Source organism: Gopherus flavomarginatus, chromosome 10 (genome assembly GCF_025201925.1).
Source record: "Gopherus flavomarginatus isolate rGopFla2 chromosome 10, rGopFla2.mat.asm, whole genome shotgun sequence".
Taxonomy (NCBI): Eukaryota; Metazoa; Chordata; order Testudines; family Testudinidae; genus Gopherus; species Gopherus flavomarginatus.
The window spans coordinates 34902487-34916698 of record NC_066626.1 but is presented as its reverse complement, the minus strand read 5'-3'; the positions used below and the strand labels follow the sequence as shown (position 1 = coordinate 34916698).

Here is a 14212-nt window from a genome sequence, read left to right as displayed (position 1 = left end):
TGTCAATTCAAAGACTTTGTTCAAGTAAGGGTTTGGTTTGTTTGTTTTTAAACAGCAGTATACAAGAAGATACCGCTCTCAAGCAGGAAAAAGAAAACAAGGCCAAGAACAATAAGCTTAGTATGACAGGATAGCTCAGTATAAAGTTCCATTTAAATGCACTCATGATATAAAAAAATTCCAGTTAAGACTGTTGTTGGTTTTAAGCTTTTTACAAAAGTAAGCAGTACTCAAGTCTGAAAAATCACAGCATACTGTGGTTCTATATAAGATACTTACGCATGTGATACAGCAGCTTCTTTGCACTCTCTAATGTCATTAATCCGTTTATTGTAGCTGTGAGAAAAATAAGATGAAATATCAACAATTATTGGTAACAGCCTTAGAAAGAGCTAGGGCCCTATACTTTCTGTAGTTTCACAGCAAAGGGAATTTGCCTTTAGCAAACAGCCCCTGGATAAAGACTACCTTGCTCTGGTTAAATGAGATGAGCCACTGGACAGTAACAGTAAATACCTATCCTTGATCGAGATCTCAATTTCCTGTGTTTCTACATATTTTATATTTATAATTTTTTACACTTGATTATTTGATAGACGTTTAGAAATCATTAAAATGTATCGGGATGCTTCCTTCCTCACTGCGAAATACTGAATTTCAATATTTTAGTGGTTGATCTCGCAAAAACTGTTGCAGATAGCTGTAGCTTTCAGATAACACAGATTCTTCTTCCTCTACCCCTTCCCCCCCACACCACCACCAGAATCTCTCCCGTTTATTAATATGGATAAGGCACGGTGATCGTGACCCTCTGACACCTTTTGAAAACCCACAGAATACAGTTACATTAACTCTTGCTGCTTGACAGATCAGCTGCCAAATCATGTCTGAATTGACATGAAAATAAAGAACACAAAACTCAGAATAGGAATCCTTCAGTTCATGCACTGAAAAGAAGCAGTCTATGATTTACGCTAAGGCTATGGCTACACTACAAAGTTTACAGCAGCAGTTCAGATGCCCTAAGCCAATGAGAGAGCTCTCCTGTTGACTTACTCCTATGAGCAGCAGTAGCTATATTGGGGGCAGCTTTCCCAAGGTCAGAGTAATATGCATCGCTAAGGGGGGTGGCATATTCACCCTTCTGAGTAACACAGTTTATACCAACCTGAGCTGTAGTGTAGCCTAAATGTTGTAAATACTGAAAATCTGCATGCAGAACTTTCATCTAACAGGTAGATGCATAATTTTCTAACCAACTGTTCAAGCAATGGTACGTTTAAACAAAATCCCTGGAACACACTTCTCAGTTTTGATCCAGCCCTCTAGAGATGTATGTACAAGGACTAAAAGCAATCCACAAACAAGTGCTCAATTTAGGAACTAAAGCACAGTTGGAGGACCGGGGGGGCTTTTGTTTTGTTTTTTTCATTGCTAATACCTCTGAAAGATGAGTACCTATGGCAAAAAATGTATGGAACAAATTATCAAAAAATATCAAAAAGTGTATATATATGTTTTCAAAAAGTGCCTTTTTTATACAAAATAGCTCTACATTTCATTGTATTTTCAATACTACTAACATGATCTTAAAATACATGTAGCTTTCTAAACAATGAGGGATTAGAAAAATACATTCTGAAAAAAAGGAATGTTTTTATTTCAAGACCTCCAGACATGTCCAAGTCATGAAAAAACTTACAAGCTCTGACATAAAAATGTGTTAATTTTTTACCATAAAGATGATAATGAAACAGACATGAGAATCTAACCTCCTACTTCCCCTCCAACAGTATTTCCGTATTCTAAAACCATTAATCAAAGCTGTAATATAATTCTCATCTTGAGATAACACAGGGCTAGAATAACAATTTCTAACTCCATTATCAGCAATGAAGACAGTTTGCTATCACAATACATTCATGAAAATACCATACCCTCTTATGTTCACAAACAAGTCTTCTGCAGCTTTGTGAATATGGAAAACTTCATCTCGAAATAGAGACAGGCAAGAACTGCTTTGAAGAGCGAGTTTCCAAAGGTTCAAAGCTGTAGTATCACTATTCAGGATTCCATGGCACAAGATAAACCCAACTTCAAAAGAAAATTCAAGATGGATGTAAAATATCACAGAGCAGAAATACAAAGACAACATGAGAACCTGAACTACTGAATGGACTACTGTGGCCAACTGCCAAACCAATATAGTTTTTAAATATACGATTTCATTTATAGTTGTATGTGTGACACCGTCTACCCAGTTATCAGCTCAGGACAGGGCTGCAGGCTAATTCACACATATGCTAAAAGAAATCAAAGAAGTGTCAAAAGATATTGTAGTGTAATCAGACCAATTCACTTGTGTAAATAGTTTATTTCAAAAGAAATGTAAATGGTATTGTCTTCATTTATCTATAATCTGTTGATTGCTATCCTATTATACTATGTATACTCATGTAACTAATTAACCCTACATCAAAAGTGTGTTAGTGTAAAGATGAAAATGTACTTAATGTGTAAACTTCATGCAAACTAATGAAGGATTGCTGTTTGCTATTACTAACATTTGCACTCACATATAACCCTGGAACTAAAGTTACTCCTCAGAGAAACCTTGTAAAATGTTAATGAAGGACTTAATGGCTGTAACAGGAAACGCTAATTCCAAAGCAAGGAGCCAGGCAGTAAGTAAAAACACTCGTCAGAGTGTTATCTGAGGAAAGAAAATACAAATACTGATTCAGAGGAATGATTCTTCATCTCTGGACTGCTTGGATTCTAACAGAGTAAAATATTTGGATAAGATGACAAAGATCCCCAGTTATTCTGGGTAACCCTGGAAGACTTTTGGGAAACCAGCAGATTACTACATCTCTGCTATCATTTTGGATTTACAAACTTTGTAATGTATTTTTCCTGCTTTAAACTATCAATAACTCATTTCTTTTCTTAGCTAATAAATCTTAAATTAGTTTACTAGAGAATTGGCTGCCAGCATGGTCTTTGATGCGACATCCAGAGTACCAAACTGATCTGGGGTAAGTGACTGATCCTTTGGGATTGGGAGTAACCTGATGTGGTGTGATTTTTAGTTTATGTGACCATTATTCACTAAGTCCAGTTTGTCTGGGTGGCAAGATGGGCAGGGGAGCTTAAGGGGATTGTCTGTGACTCCACAGTAAGACTGATATAGTGCTCAAGGAGTTCACATTTGTTGCGGGTTTGGTGAAATCTAATTATAGAATATACCACCAGTTTGGGGTGTTGGTCCTGTTTTCTGACAGTCTGACCTTAGATTGGCACTCTCAGTTGTGAGCCACTCTAGATAGTGTGACAGGATACGCACCTTATTTTCTAGTACAGCAATGAATAACCAAAATATCATTGGTATGAATTAATTAATGGTACTGCTTAAATTATTATTAATAAGAATAACTCAAACACAAATTATGGTCACAAAATCTGAAACTCAAAATTCAAGTGTAATATATGATATAAACTAATTTTTTGAAGACATACAAAAGCACGATATACTGTATAAATGAAAGGATCTACAGGGTCTAGTCAAGCCACATTCTACAGAATACAACTGCTTTAGTACAGCATTCTGAAAAGTTAATAGTCACTTTATAGAAGTAAAACAATTAAAAAGGCACAATCTCTTAAAGCTGTACTTACAAATAATCCATTTTTCCATTGCATCCAAAGAGAGGTATTCACATGGCATCTATTTGAAAGAATAATTTGTAATAAACTAATGATACATAGTAAAAAAAATTTCTAATGAATACATTTTACAGAATATAGCTTTTTACACAACAGCAACAATTTAATAAGCTTTTCCTCACAAAGCCTGTCAGGACATATTACCCTAATATCAAGAACAAAGAAGATTGCTTATGTTTACTAAATTGCTTTTAGCTTAGCTGATGCTTAAGCATCAATAGTCTTATATACTTTAGAGACACTGAACTCTTTTCAAGTACAAAAAGCCTACTCAGTCTAAAATCAGTTTCTAATTCCTGGTGAGTTTGACATACACTTATTTATGTCTCCAGTCTCTTGAGCAAAATGATAAACAATTGTCAATTTTTTATAATCTCAAAAAACCACACATAATTTAGTAAATTAAATTTCCAGCGCACAAGGTAATGTGGAAAATTAAACGAAGCTATGCAGAACCTTTTATAAGAATATCTAACTAATATTTCTAAGGTAAGATTTTCAACAGTGACTAGCAACTTTGGGTGACTATTTTTGAGTGCCCAACTTGACACCTAAAAGGGGGCTGATTTTTTTTTTAAACAAATTACTAAATGTGCACCCAAAAACGGAAGCATCCGAAGTCACGTCTCACTTTTGAAAAAAATCTTGAGCCTGAAGTCCCGTCTGTTTCCCTATCAACATCCTAAATACTATACAGAATTCTATCTCCTGCCCTCCCCATCCAATACAATCCACAATATTTTCCCTCAGAGGATAATTACCAAGAACTGGGGACAGAGGTATGTGTTAAGACAAAGGATATCTTACAATTAAATAGGTAATTAATTCCATTCTGCACTGCAGGTATAAATACTCAAGTGTTACCAAAGTGATTATTGGTTCAAAAATAGCCCAGAAAAACTGAATTCTAGACAGCGAATTAAACAGTTAAATCTAGTAATATGTAATCCTATATCAAATATATATATACACAATTAAATTATTTCACAGAAAAACTCATTTAATACTACTGTATTACTCAAGGTAAAATGTCGTACTGTGTCTGACTGTGCAGGATTAAGCATTGTACTCGGGGCACTGATGAGGCTCAATAGTTGTGCATTCCTCCACTGGTCAGCTGACAGATTTCTCCGGGGATAGACCATCTGGAGTGAAATTAGAGCATCTGAAAGGGACTAGGAAGTAAGAAAAATATTTAGTTAGAAGAACTCTGCATGACAAAATGCTTTAATTTAGCAAATATCCAATATATGTACTTCATTTGAAGTCTTCTTGTACAGTAATAATATCTAGACACAGTTGTTAGAAACTATTCTACCTCATTAGCACAGTATTCTGTTCTAATAGCAATCAGCCAAATAGTTGCTATTTTCAGCAGCTTAAATAGCTAATGACTAACACTGGCATTCAAGCCTTGATGTAATCTAGCATAAAAACTAACTAATCTCTAACAATTTGATACTATACGTCCATTCTTGCATTAATCACAATTGTCTACTAAAATATTTGAGGCTAAATACTACACTAAGCCTTGAATTAAACTAAAGCCAGTTGTTGCTCACATAGAAAAAACAAGATACTCTTTTTTTAATAATGGAAAACTAGTAAATTATTTTAAAAATACCCTGCTACCTCGATATAACGCGACCCGCTATAACAGAAATTCGGATATAACGCAGTAAAGCAGTGCTCTGGGGGTGGAGGAGAGGGTTGGGGGTGGGAGGGAGTGTGCACTCCGGTGGATCAGAGCAAGTTCAATATAATGTGGTTTCACCTATAACATGGTAAGATTTTTTGGCTCACGAGGACAGCGTTATACCAAGGTAGAGGTGTACAAGGAATCAGGGTACATGACATTAAAATAAAATGAAAAGACAAGGGCAGAAGATTTTTATTTTATATATACACCGTAAATACTCGATCATAAGCCCGTTCATTTATAAGCCGACCCCACCCCAAGATGGATAACTAAAAATGGAAAATTTTTATGACCCGTTCATAAGCCAACCCTATAACTCAGAGGTCAGCAAACTTTGGCTCCCGAGCCATCAGGATAAGCCACTGGTAGTCCAAGATGGTTTGTTTACCTCGAGCATCTGCAGGCAGAGAGGTAAATCTAAGTAAACAAAAGTGTCTTGGCGTGCCAGCTGCTCACCCTGACAGGCCGGGACAGCAACTGGTGGGGAAATTTTTTTTGGGGGGGGGGAAGAGGGGAGCTGGAGGTCCAGGAAGTAACCCGTGACTACCCCCCACATGACCTCACCCACCCCTAACCCAGGACCCCCAGACTCTCCCCCATCCCATCCCTTCCCACCTTATCTGCAGAGGGTCAGGCGAGGATGTCTCTGGCCTGGCTGGAGCTGCTCCAGCAGGCTGGGCAGCGTGGCCGCAGCCTGCTCCAGTGGGCCGGGCCAGGCCAGGCGCACAGCCACAGCACGTTCCAGTGGGCTGGGCCAGGTGACATAGCCACAGCATGCTTCAGCGGCCGGGCGGCCACAGCCTGCTCTAGGGGCCAGGGGGAAGAGCAGCATGGCCAGAAGGGGAGAGAGACTCTGGCCTCAACTCTTCCCTTCTGGCTCTGCTGGCTGTGCTGCTTCTCCTTGCTCCTCCTCTATACCCATTCATAAGCCGACCCCCTTCTCTAGTGCTTCCCTTTTTCACTTAAAAGATTCCCCTTATGAACAAGTATATACGGTAATCCATGAGTGAATAAAAATGAAATTGGACGCATCAAGTTGTTCATTAGTTCACCTATGCAGCCAGTTACACTGGTCCTGCCAGCCAATTATCCCCCCATAGATTAAGCTCACTTTTTCCATCTCATCTAAAAAAAAAATTAATAATAAATTCTATGGTCTTACTGTGAAGATGTCTGAAGGCAGCACATTGGGGTACTAAACCTGAATGGGGCCTCTAGGCTACCATACTACAAATGAACAGTAAGTTGTTTTTATCTATTACACAGTCAAAAAGCATAACCAGTTTTGGTTTAGTTTTACTTCTGTGAGGCAGAGGGGCGATTTGGCAAAGCTTATAAATTGTCTGTCTCTGTTCCTATATCTGCTAAAATAACAATTTAATTTCGTAGTTTTTTTTTTAATAGTAGTCTTATAACCTGTACATTTGCTTTCACATATATGCTTCTTTCAACCAGCAATGACTATGAACCTGTGAAAAGTATTCAAACATACCTTGCTGTGAGGTACAAATTCCTCCATCATCTTCTTTAAAGGATTCTCATAATCCACAATCATCTGTCCAAGACGTGGATATTCTCTATCACTAAAAAGTGCAATAAATAATTTACCCCACTGCAGACAAAAATCATGTAAAAAATACTATTTTTTTAAAAATATAAAATGGCTTTTTACCTTGCTCCATGCGTCATTTCATGAGCATAATTGTACAATCCAATGATTGCCTTCCTTTCCTCAATTCGAGACAGCAGTATCATTAGTGTTGTGTAGGTTATAATCAAATCTAGGTAGTTCTTTGTTAAATCAAAGTTTACAGTCTAGAGATAAAGTACAAACGGTTACAGGTTTTTTCCCCATTCTGAAGATCTTCAGTAGCAAAAATATTAATATATATACATACATTGGTGAAAAAGCCTAAATCATACTCAAGAATTATCATCAATTAATTTTTTATGCCAAAATGGAAGGTCTTATTTTTCTTGAACACTTATGCACAAGCTTAATTCAAGCACTTAAATCACTGGGACAACTCAAAATGCTTGAAGATAAGCATATACGTTTTTGCAGCATCAGGGTGTTAGTGAATACCTGTTAAATGCTGTGTAAGGAAAGAAAAAACCTGGAAATAATTTCTCTCTGAAATTACAAAACAATCAATCAAAATGTGAATGTGTTTTGTCTATAAAACTTTATTGCATTTTAAAAAATGGCCTGCAAAGGACAAAAATTGGGCTACTACCATTTTGATTCTTAATGACATATAAAGATCCCCTGAAGGGGTTCATCTGTGCTTCTTTGTTACATTATATATCCAAATTTGCCAGACCTAAAAGACTAATGACTATCGAAACAGTGAAATGACATTATAAAGGTCAAGAATGAAAGCCAAAATTAAGAACAGCCATACTGGGTCAGACCAATGGTCGACCTAGCCCATATCCTGTCTTCTGACAGCAATGAGTGCCAGAAGTTTCAGAGGGAATGAACAGAACATGCAATTTCATCTGATCATCCCCTGTTGTCCTGTCCCAGCTTCTGACAGCTGGTGGCTTAGGGACGCCCAGAGTATGGGTGTGTGTCCCTGACCTAACAGCCATCAATGGACCTATCCTCCATTAACTTCTCTAATTCTTTTTTTAACCCACTTATACTTCGGACATTCACAACATGCCGTGGCAATGAGTTCCACAGGCTGACTGTGCATTGTGTGAAGATGCACTTCCTAATGTTTGTTTTAAACCTGCTGCCTATTAATTTTATCAGGTGACTACTAGTTCTCACGTTATGTGAAGGGGTAAAATAACACTTCCCTATTCACTTTCTCCAGACCATTCATGATTTTATAGGCCTCTATCATTCCCCCTCCCCCCAGCTGTCTCTTTTCCAAACTGAACAGTCCCATTTTTTTAAATCCACATCACTAATAATTTTTGCTGGCCTTTTCTGTACCTTTTCCTATTGTAATATATCTTTTTTGAGATGTGGCAACCAGAACAGTGTGCAGTACTCAAGGTGTGGCCGTACCATGGATTGATATAGTGACATTATGATGTTTTTGTCTTATTATCTACCTTAATGGTTCCTAATATTCTGTTAGCTTTTTTGACCGCGGCTGCATATTGAGCAGACGTTTACAGAAAACTATCCATAATAATGCCCAGATCTCTTTATTGAGTGGTAACAGCTAATTTAGATGCCATCATTTTGTATGTATAGTTGGGATTATTTTTTCCAGTGTGCATTATTTTGCACTGATCAACACTGAATATCATCTCCCTTTTTGTTTCCCAGCCATTCAGTTTTGTGAGATTCCTTGGCAACGCTTCATAGTCAACTTTGGATTTAATTATTTTGAGTAATGTTGTATCATTTGGAAATTATGCCATCTCACTATTTACCCTCTTTTCCATATTATTTACGAATATGTTGATCAGTGCAGATTCTTGATGGACCCCTCTATTTACTGCTCACCATTGTGAAAACTGATCATGTATATTCCTACCCTTTGCTTCCCATCTTTTAATAAGTTACTGATCCATGAGGGGACATTCTGGCTTATTCCATGACTGCTTACTTTGCTTAAGAGCCTTTGGTGAGGGATTCTATCAAAGCTTTCCGAAAGTCCAAGTAGACTATACTCACTGGATTTCCCTTGTTCTCATGCTGGTTGACAGCCTCAAATAATTCTAATTGATTGGTGAGGCAGAAGCCGAAAGGGAAATGGGTTTTTTTTTTTTTTTTAGCTTTTTCTACACTGGAATTTTAGCCACTAGTGTAGCTGCACTGGTGTACAGTAACTCCTCACTTAAAAGTCATCCCAGTTAACGTTGTTACGTTGCTAACCAATCAGAGAACATGCTCATTTAAAAGTTGTACAATGCTCCCTTATAACGTCCTTTGGCAGCTGCCTGCTTTGCTCACTGCTTGCAGGAAGAGCAGCCCGTTGCAGTTAGCTAGTGGGGGCTTGGAACCAGAGTGGACCAGCAGCCCTCTTATCTGCTCCCCATTCCCAGCCAGCAGGCTATCAATTGCCGCATCTTCCATAGGGTGGCAGTGGGGGAGGACACAACAGGACTCGGGAAGCTTCGTGGCAGCAGCTGCCACCTCAACTTACTGATCTACTTAAAAAGGCAATATACTTAGAGTGCGGACAGCATACTTAAAGGGGCAATGTGCATCTCTCTCTCACACACAGGTGTGTGTGTGTGTGTGTGTGTGTGTGTGTGTGTGTGCGTGTGTGTGTGCGCGTGCGTGCGCGCCATGCTGTCTCCCCTCCCTCCATTCATGCTGACTTGTAGAGTGTGAGGCTACATTAACAACGAGTTAACCCTTGAGGGCTCAGCCAATTGCTAGTTCATCTTTTAGCAGTAAGGCATTCCCTGGAAAATATCCCACCCACTTCATGACCTCAAACAAGCTTCACAATCATCATTCCTGTGTACCAGTATTAAACTGTTTAAAAAACGTATACTGTGTGTGTGCAGCTCTAAGCCTTCAGCTTACAATTAACCAAGTATTCCTCCACAGCAGACAATGAACTTGTAGAATCAGTGCGACAAGAGATACGCAGCTGTGTATCATTAGTGGCTGACAATACTGTAGCCACTACTCAAAAGTGGTCTTGTTAAAAAGTAAGCTAGTCTTAAACACCTTAGCAGTTAAATTGAGGGCATAATAAAGATCCATGATTTAAAATAAAATTAGCCTGACTAGGTCATACACAAGCCTACAATCATAAAACCATGCTATAAATATCTAGCAAAATTTTTTGTTAATATATCAATTTTCTAGCTTTTGTAACTATTCTAAAGCATATAAAATTCTGAAAAGTTATAGTTATACTTGTAAATGTATGAAAATGGTGAAGGATTTTGCAGAAACTGAGTGAACGCAAAAATAGTTCTTTTTTCTATATGTAATTACCATTTTTAGTTTCTAATGGTATTTGAAAGCTTATTTAAAATATTTTGTAAAAATCAGAAACTTACAATATCAAAGAAGACTTGGCAAACATCAATTGTATTCAGCAGCTCACAAACATGGTCCTTACAAAAGAAAAATCCTTTATTTTAGTTTAGAAATCTTAAACAATTATGTCAATATATATTGCCAAAGAAATCAAACACATTTTGAGTCCATTAAACATAAAACTAGAAAAGCAGCTATTTCATTATACATGATACACTACTGCAAAAATAGGTTTGATAAGAGACCTATTTGATAGGACACATAATTTACTGCAAAATCAATCCTAATAGTGATCCGAGTTGCATTTGCCAAGCCCTACCTTAAATTCCATAACATCAACAAATGTGAAGTAATACAAAGCCAGATTCTTCAGAATCTCTGATTTTTCCTTCTGTAGCTGAGCAAGCTGTTGCTGTAAAAGAAAACACAAATGTATGTATACTGTTCTCACCAGATTAACAACAAAAATGAAAAAAATGACACCAATAAAATATCTGTGAGGCGCAGATGAACCACTAAGCTTGCTATGCAAGAAAATGCTTTTTTTCTATGACTGAGGTTCTTTTGCATTTGTTAGGTATTTTTTGCAGACAGAGTAATACAAAACACTTAAGACTGACCACTTTAATCGCCACTGGCTATCATTAGTTTTAAGATTAAAGCCAAATTAGTACACATTAGTACTGAAGTCATTGTTTAGTGCAGCTTGAGACAAAATTGGGAAATGTTAAGAAGTGTTAACACACGTATAATTAACAAAGGCACAACAGTACATGAGCACAAGTCAGTATGACAAAAATAATGACAGATTACTTGAGGTGGGAGAAAAGGTGGCAGAATTTACAAGTTTTACTATAGAAAAAACAATTTGCTCTTAAATTCTGAACTTACCAAAAAGAATATCCAGGCAAAGCCACGTTAAGCATGCAAAATAAAATGTAGATACAAACATAAAATACAGTAACGGTTCTTTGACTAGTTCCATATAAAACACAATACATTAAAACAAAAGCAACAAAAAAAACCCAAAGAAATGAAAAAGAAGCAAAACACTAGCATTAGACACTGGTGGATAAATGGAAGAGGCAAATGTGAATACAAGGGCAAGAAAGGAATTCTCATTAACTGATTTTTTTTAATTGAGACAATGACAGCTAGTTGTATTTTCACAGAATTTTTTTTAAATGATTTTTAGGCTTGTCAAAATTAACTCTAGTAATGATCATAATAACTGTAGCTCACAAGTATAACAAAAAACTTGTTGTCAGTTACTTAGCAGATGCTCTGTTCACCCATATTACAGCCTCTCATAGCATTTCTGGGTCCAGTTATGTTATGACATCAGAATTCCAATTAATCATAGTTTACGTTGTGACTTGAATTTTAAATACACCAAAGCAGTCTTGAGACTCAAAAAAAAAAAAAAAAACAAAAAAACCTCAAAAAATCCGTAATATTTGAAAATAAAGATAGCTTAAATTACCTTTTAAGGTAACCCACCACCATTATATTTTCCTCCTTGGTGTAAACTAATCTTTAAAAGGGAGGGGAAAGATCACTTCAAGATTGACTAATACATCTTGAACTGATACAGAGAATGAGAATTTAACACCCTCACTACTTTTACTCTTTTTTTAGATGAACATTTTGCGCAGCCAGACTAGAGAAGACCATCTACTCATTCCACAAAGGTGCACACTACTCCACTTACTGACACGTACACATTGTATGGTACAGTCCCCCACATATATCTGGCAACTTATTTTTGAACTTTGCTTCACCGAAGATAAGTCTCTTTTCTCTGCATTTTAAAGTGAGGCACTGGTCATTAGCCACAAGATTCCCATTACAGCCAGTACGAATTTTTATCCATGTTTCCTCCTATCAACTACTTCAAGGCCTAAACCCCCAATCCTGAAAGACTTTTGCACATACTTAAATTTAAGCTCATGCACAAGCTTTAGCCTGTAAGGCCTGAACCTGCAATGTTTGCCCAAGGTGGTTTTTCAATTTCTTTTACATCACCCACTCAAATATTAGACAAAGAATAGCTACTACAAATAACCAATTTTTTATGTGACTGGCATATTGTATGTCTATCTTTTGTCCTTGCTGTTCTTTTCAATTTCATGAGACTGATGTGTGACAGAATCAGTTTCCCAAGCACACACCTGAAGAGAAGTGTTCTCCTTCAATCCTCAGCTTGAATTCTCTGTTTACTTCTCACACAAATACTCAAAACCATCCCAGCCTCATGTTTAAAAGGTAGATGAGCACCAGCAATCATCATTCATGCAGTTTCACAAGCTCATGTGGGTCTCCTCATTTCTCCATTAAAAATGTAACCATAAATTCTGATGGCTTAGCTCAGTCATCTTCTCCAAAGAAACAACCCCTTAGGATTTTCAGCACTGCTTTCGTAGGCCACAGTTGTCATAACATGAAAATCCCATATCAAAGTTAGGTGGTTTTATTCCTCCTCCTGACATGACAATTTTTTTAAATAGCTAACTTGGTTTTTAAAAACCTCCCTTTTTAATAAAGTGTACAAATGACTGAACCAAAAAAAAGATTATTTGTTGTTTTTGTTGTTGCTTTAACTATCGCAAAATACATGTGAGTGGATATGCTTGAGAAGTCACTTCATCTCATTTCAATGACCGTAAGCTACATGAATCTCAACTAGGAAAGCTGCGATTCAGAAATAAGTGTACACTATACGTTGCACCAACAACTGCATTCTCCCCTCCTCGGAGGGTGTGGGGGGGAGGATAGAGTCAGACAGATTGGAAAACAGATCCAATCATCCAAAACAGATCCAAATTGGCCTCAAGGGTCAGTACTGGGGCCAGTCCTATCTAACATACTCATAAATGATCTGGGAAAAGGGGCAAACGGTGAGGTGGCAAAATTTGCAGACGATATAAAAGTTACGTCCCAGGTAGACTGTGAAGAGCTACAAAAAGGATCTCTCAAAACTGGGTGACTAGGCAACAAAATGGCAGATGAAATTCAATATTGATAAATGTAAAGTAATGCACATTGGAAAACATAATCCCAACTATATGTAGAAAATGATGGGGTCTAAATTAGCTGTTACAACTCAAGAAAGATCTTGGAGTCATTGTGGATAGTTCTCTGAAAACATCCACTCAATGTGCAGCAGCCGTCAAAAAAGCGAACAGACTGTTGAGAATCATTAAGAAAGGGATAGATAATAAGACAGAAAATATCATATTGCCTCTATATAAATCCATGAATACTGTGTGCAGATGTGATCTCAAAAAGATACATTGGAATTGGAAAAGATTAAAAAAAGGGCAACAAAAATGATTTGGGTGTATGGAACAGCTGCCATCTGAGGAGAGATTAATAAAACTGGAACTTTTCAGCTTGGAAAGAGATGACAAAGGGGGGAACATGACAGAGGTCTAAAAATCATGACTGGTGTAGAGAACGTAAGTAAGGAAGTGTTATTTACACCTTCTCATAACACGACAGGGGGTCACCAAATGAAATTAATAGGCAGCAGGTTTCAAACAAACAAAAGGAAGTATTTTTCCACACAATGCACAGTCAACCAGTGGAACTCCATGCCAGAGGATGTTGTGAAGGCCAAGACTATAACAGGGTTTATAAAGAAAAACAAAACAACAACAACAAAACTAGATAACTCCTAGGATAGGTCCATCAATGGCTATTAGCCAGGATGGGCAGGGATGGGGTCTATTTGCCAGAAGCAGGGAATGGGCGACAGGGAATGGATCACTTGATGATTACTTGTTCTGTTCATTCCCTTTGGGGTACCTGGCATCGGACAC

At 37.4% G+C, this 14212-nt stretch overlaps 1 protein-coding gene across 4 annotated transcripts in view; it reads right to left on the bottom strand.

Annotated features, from left to right (window-relative positions):
• NCKAP1 (NCK associated protein 1) overlaps positions 1–14212 on the bottom strand; it is a 122308-nt gene that overhangs the window by 72694 nt on the left and 35402 nt on the right. For 2 of the 4 annotated variants that reach the window (XM_050916398.1, XM_050916400.1), the window contains 8 exons: positions 10711–10803; positions 10412–10468; positions 7098–7240; positions 6918–7008; positions 4764–4901; positions 3679–3727; positions 1938–2094; positions 280–336 (listed from right to left, as the gene is read on the bottom strand). In XM_050916398.1, the coding sequence (XP_050772355.1) occupies positions 280–336; positions 1938–2094; positions 3679–3727; positions 4764–4901; positions 6918–7008; positions 7098–7240; positions 10412–10468; positions 10711–10803 (785 nt within the window). The remainder of the gene's footprint in view (positions 1–279; positions 337–1937; positions 2095–3678; positions 3728–4763; positions 4902–6917; positions 7009–7097; positions 7241–10411; positions 10469–10710; positions 10804–14212) is intronic. The other 2 variants (XM_050916399.1, XM_050916401.1) reach the window with 1 other exon arrangement.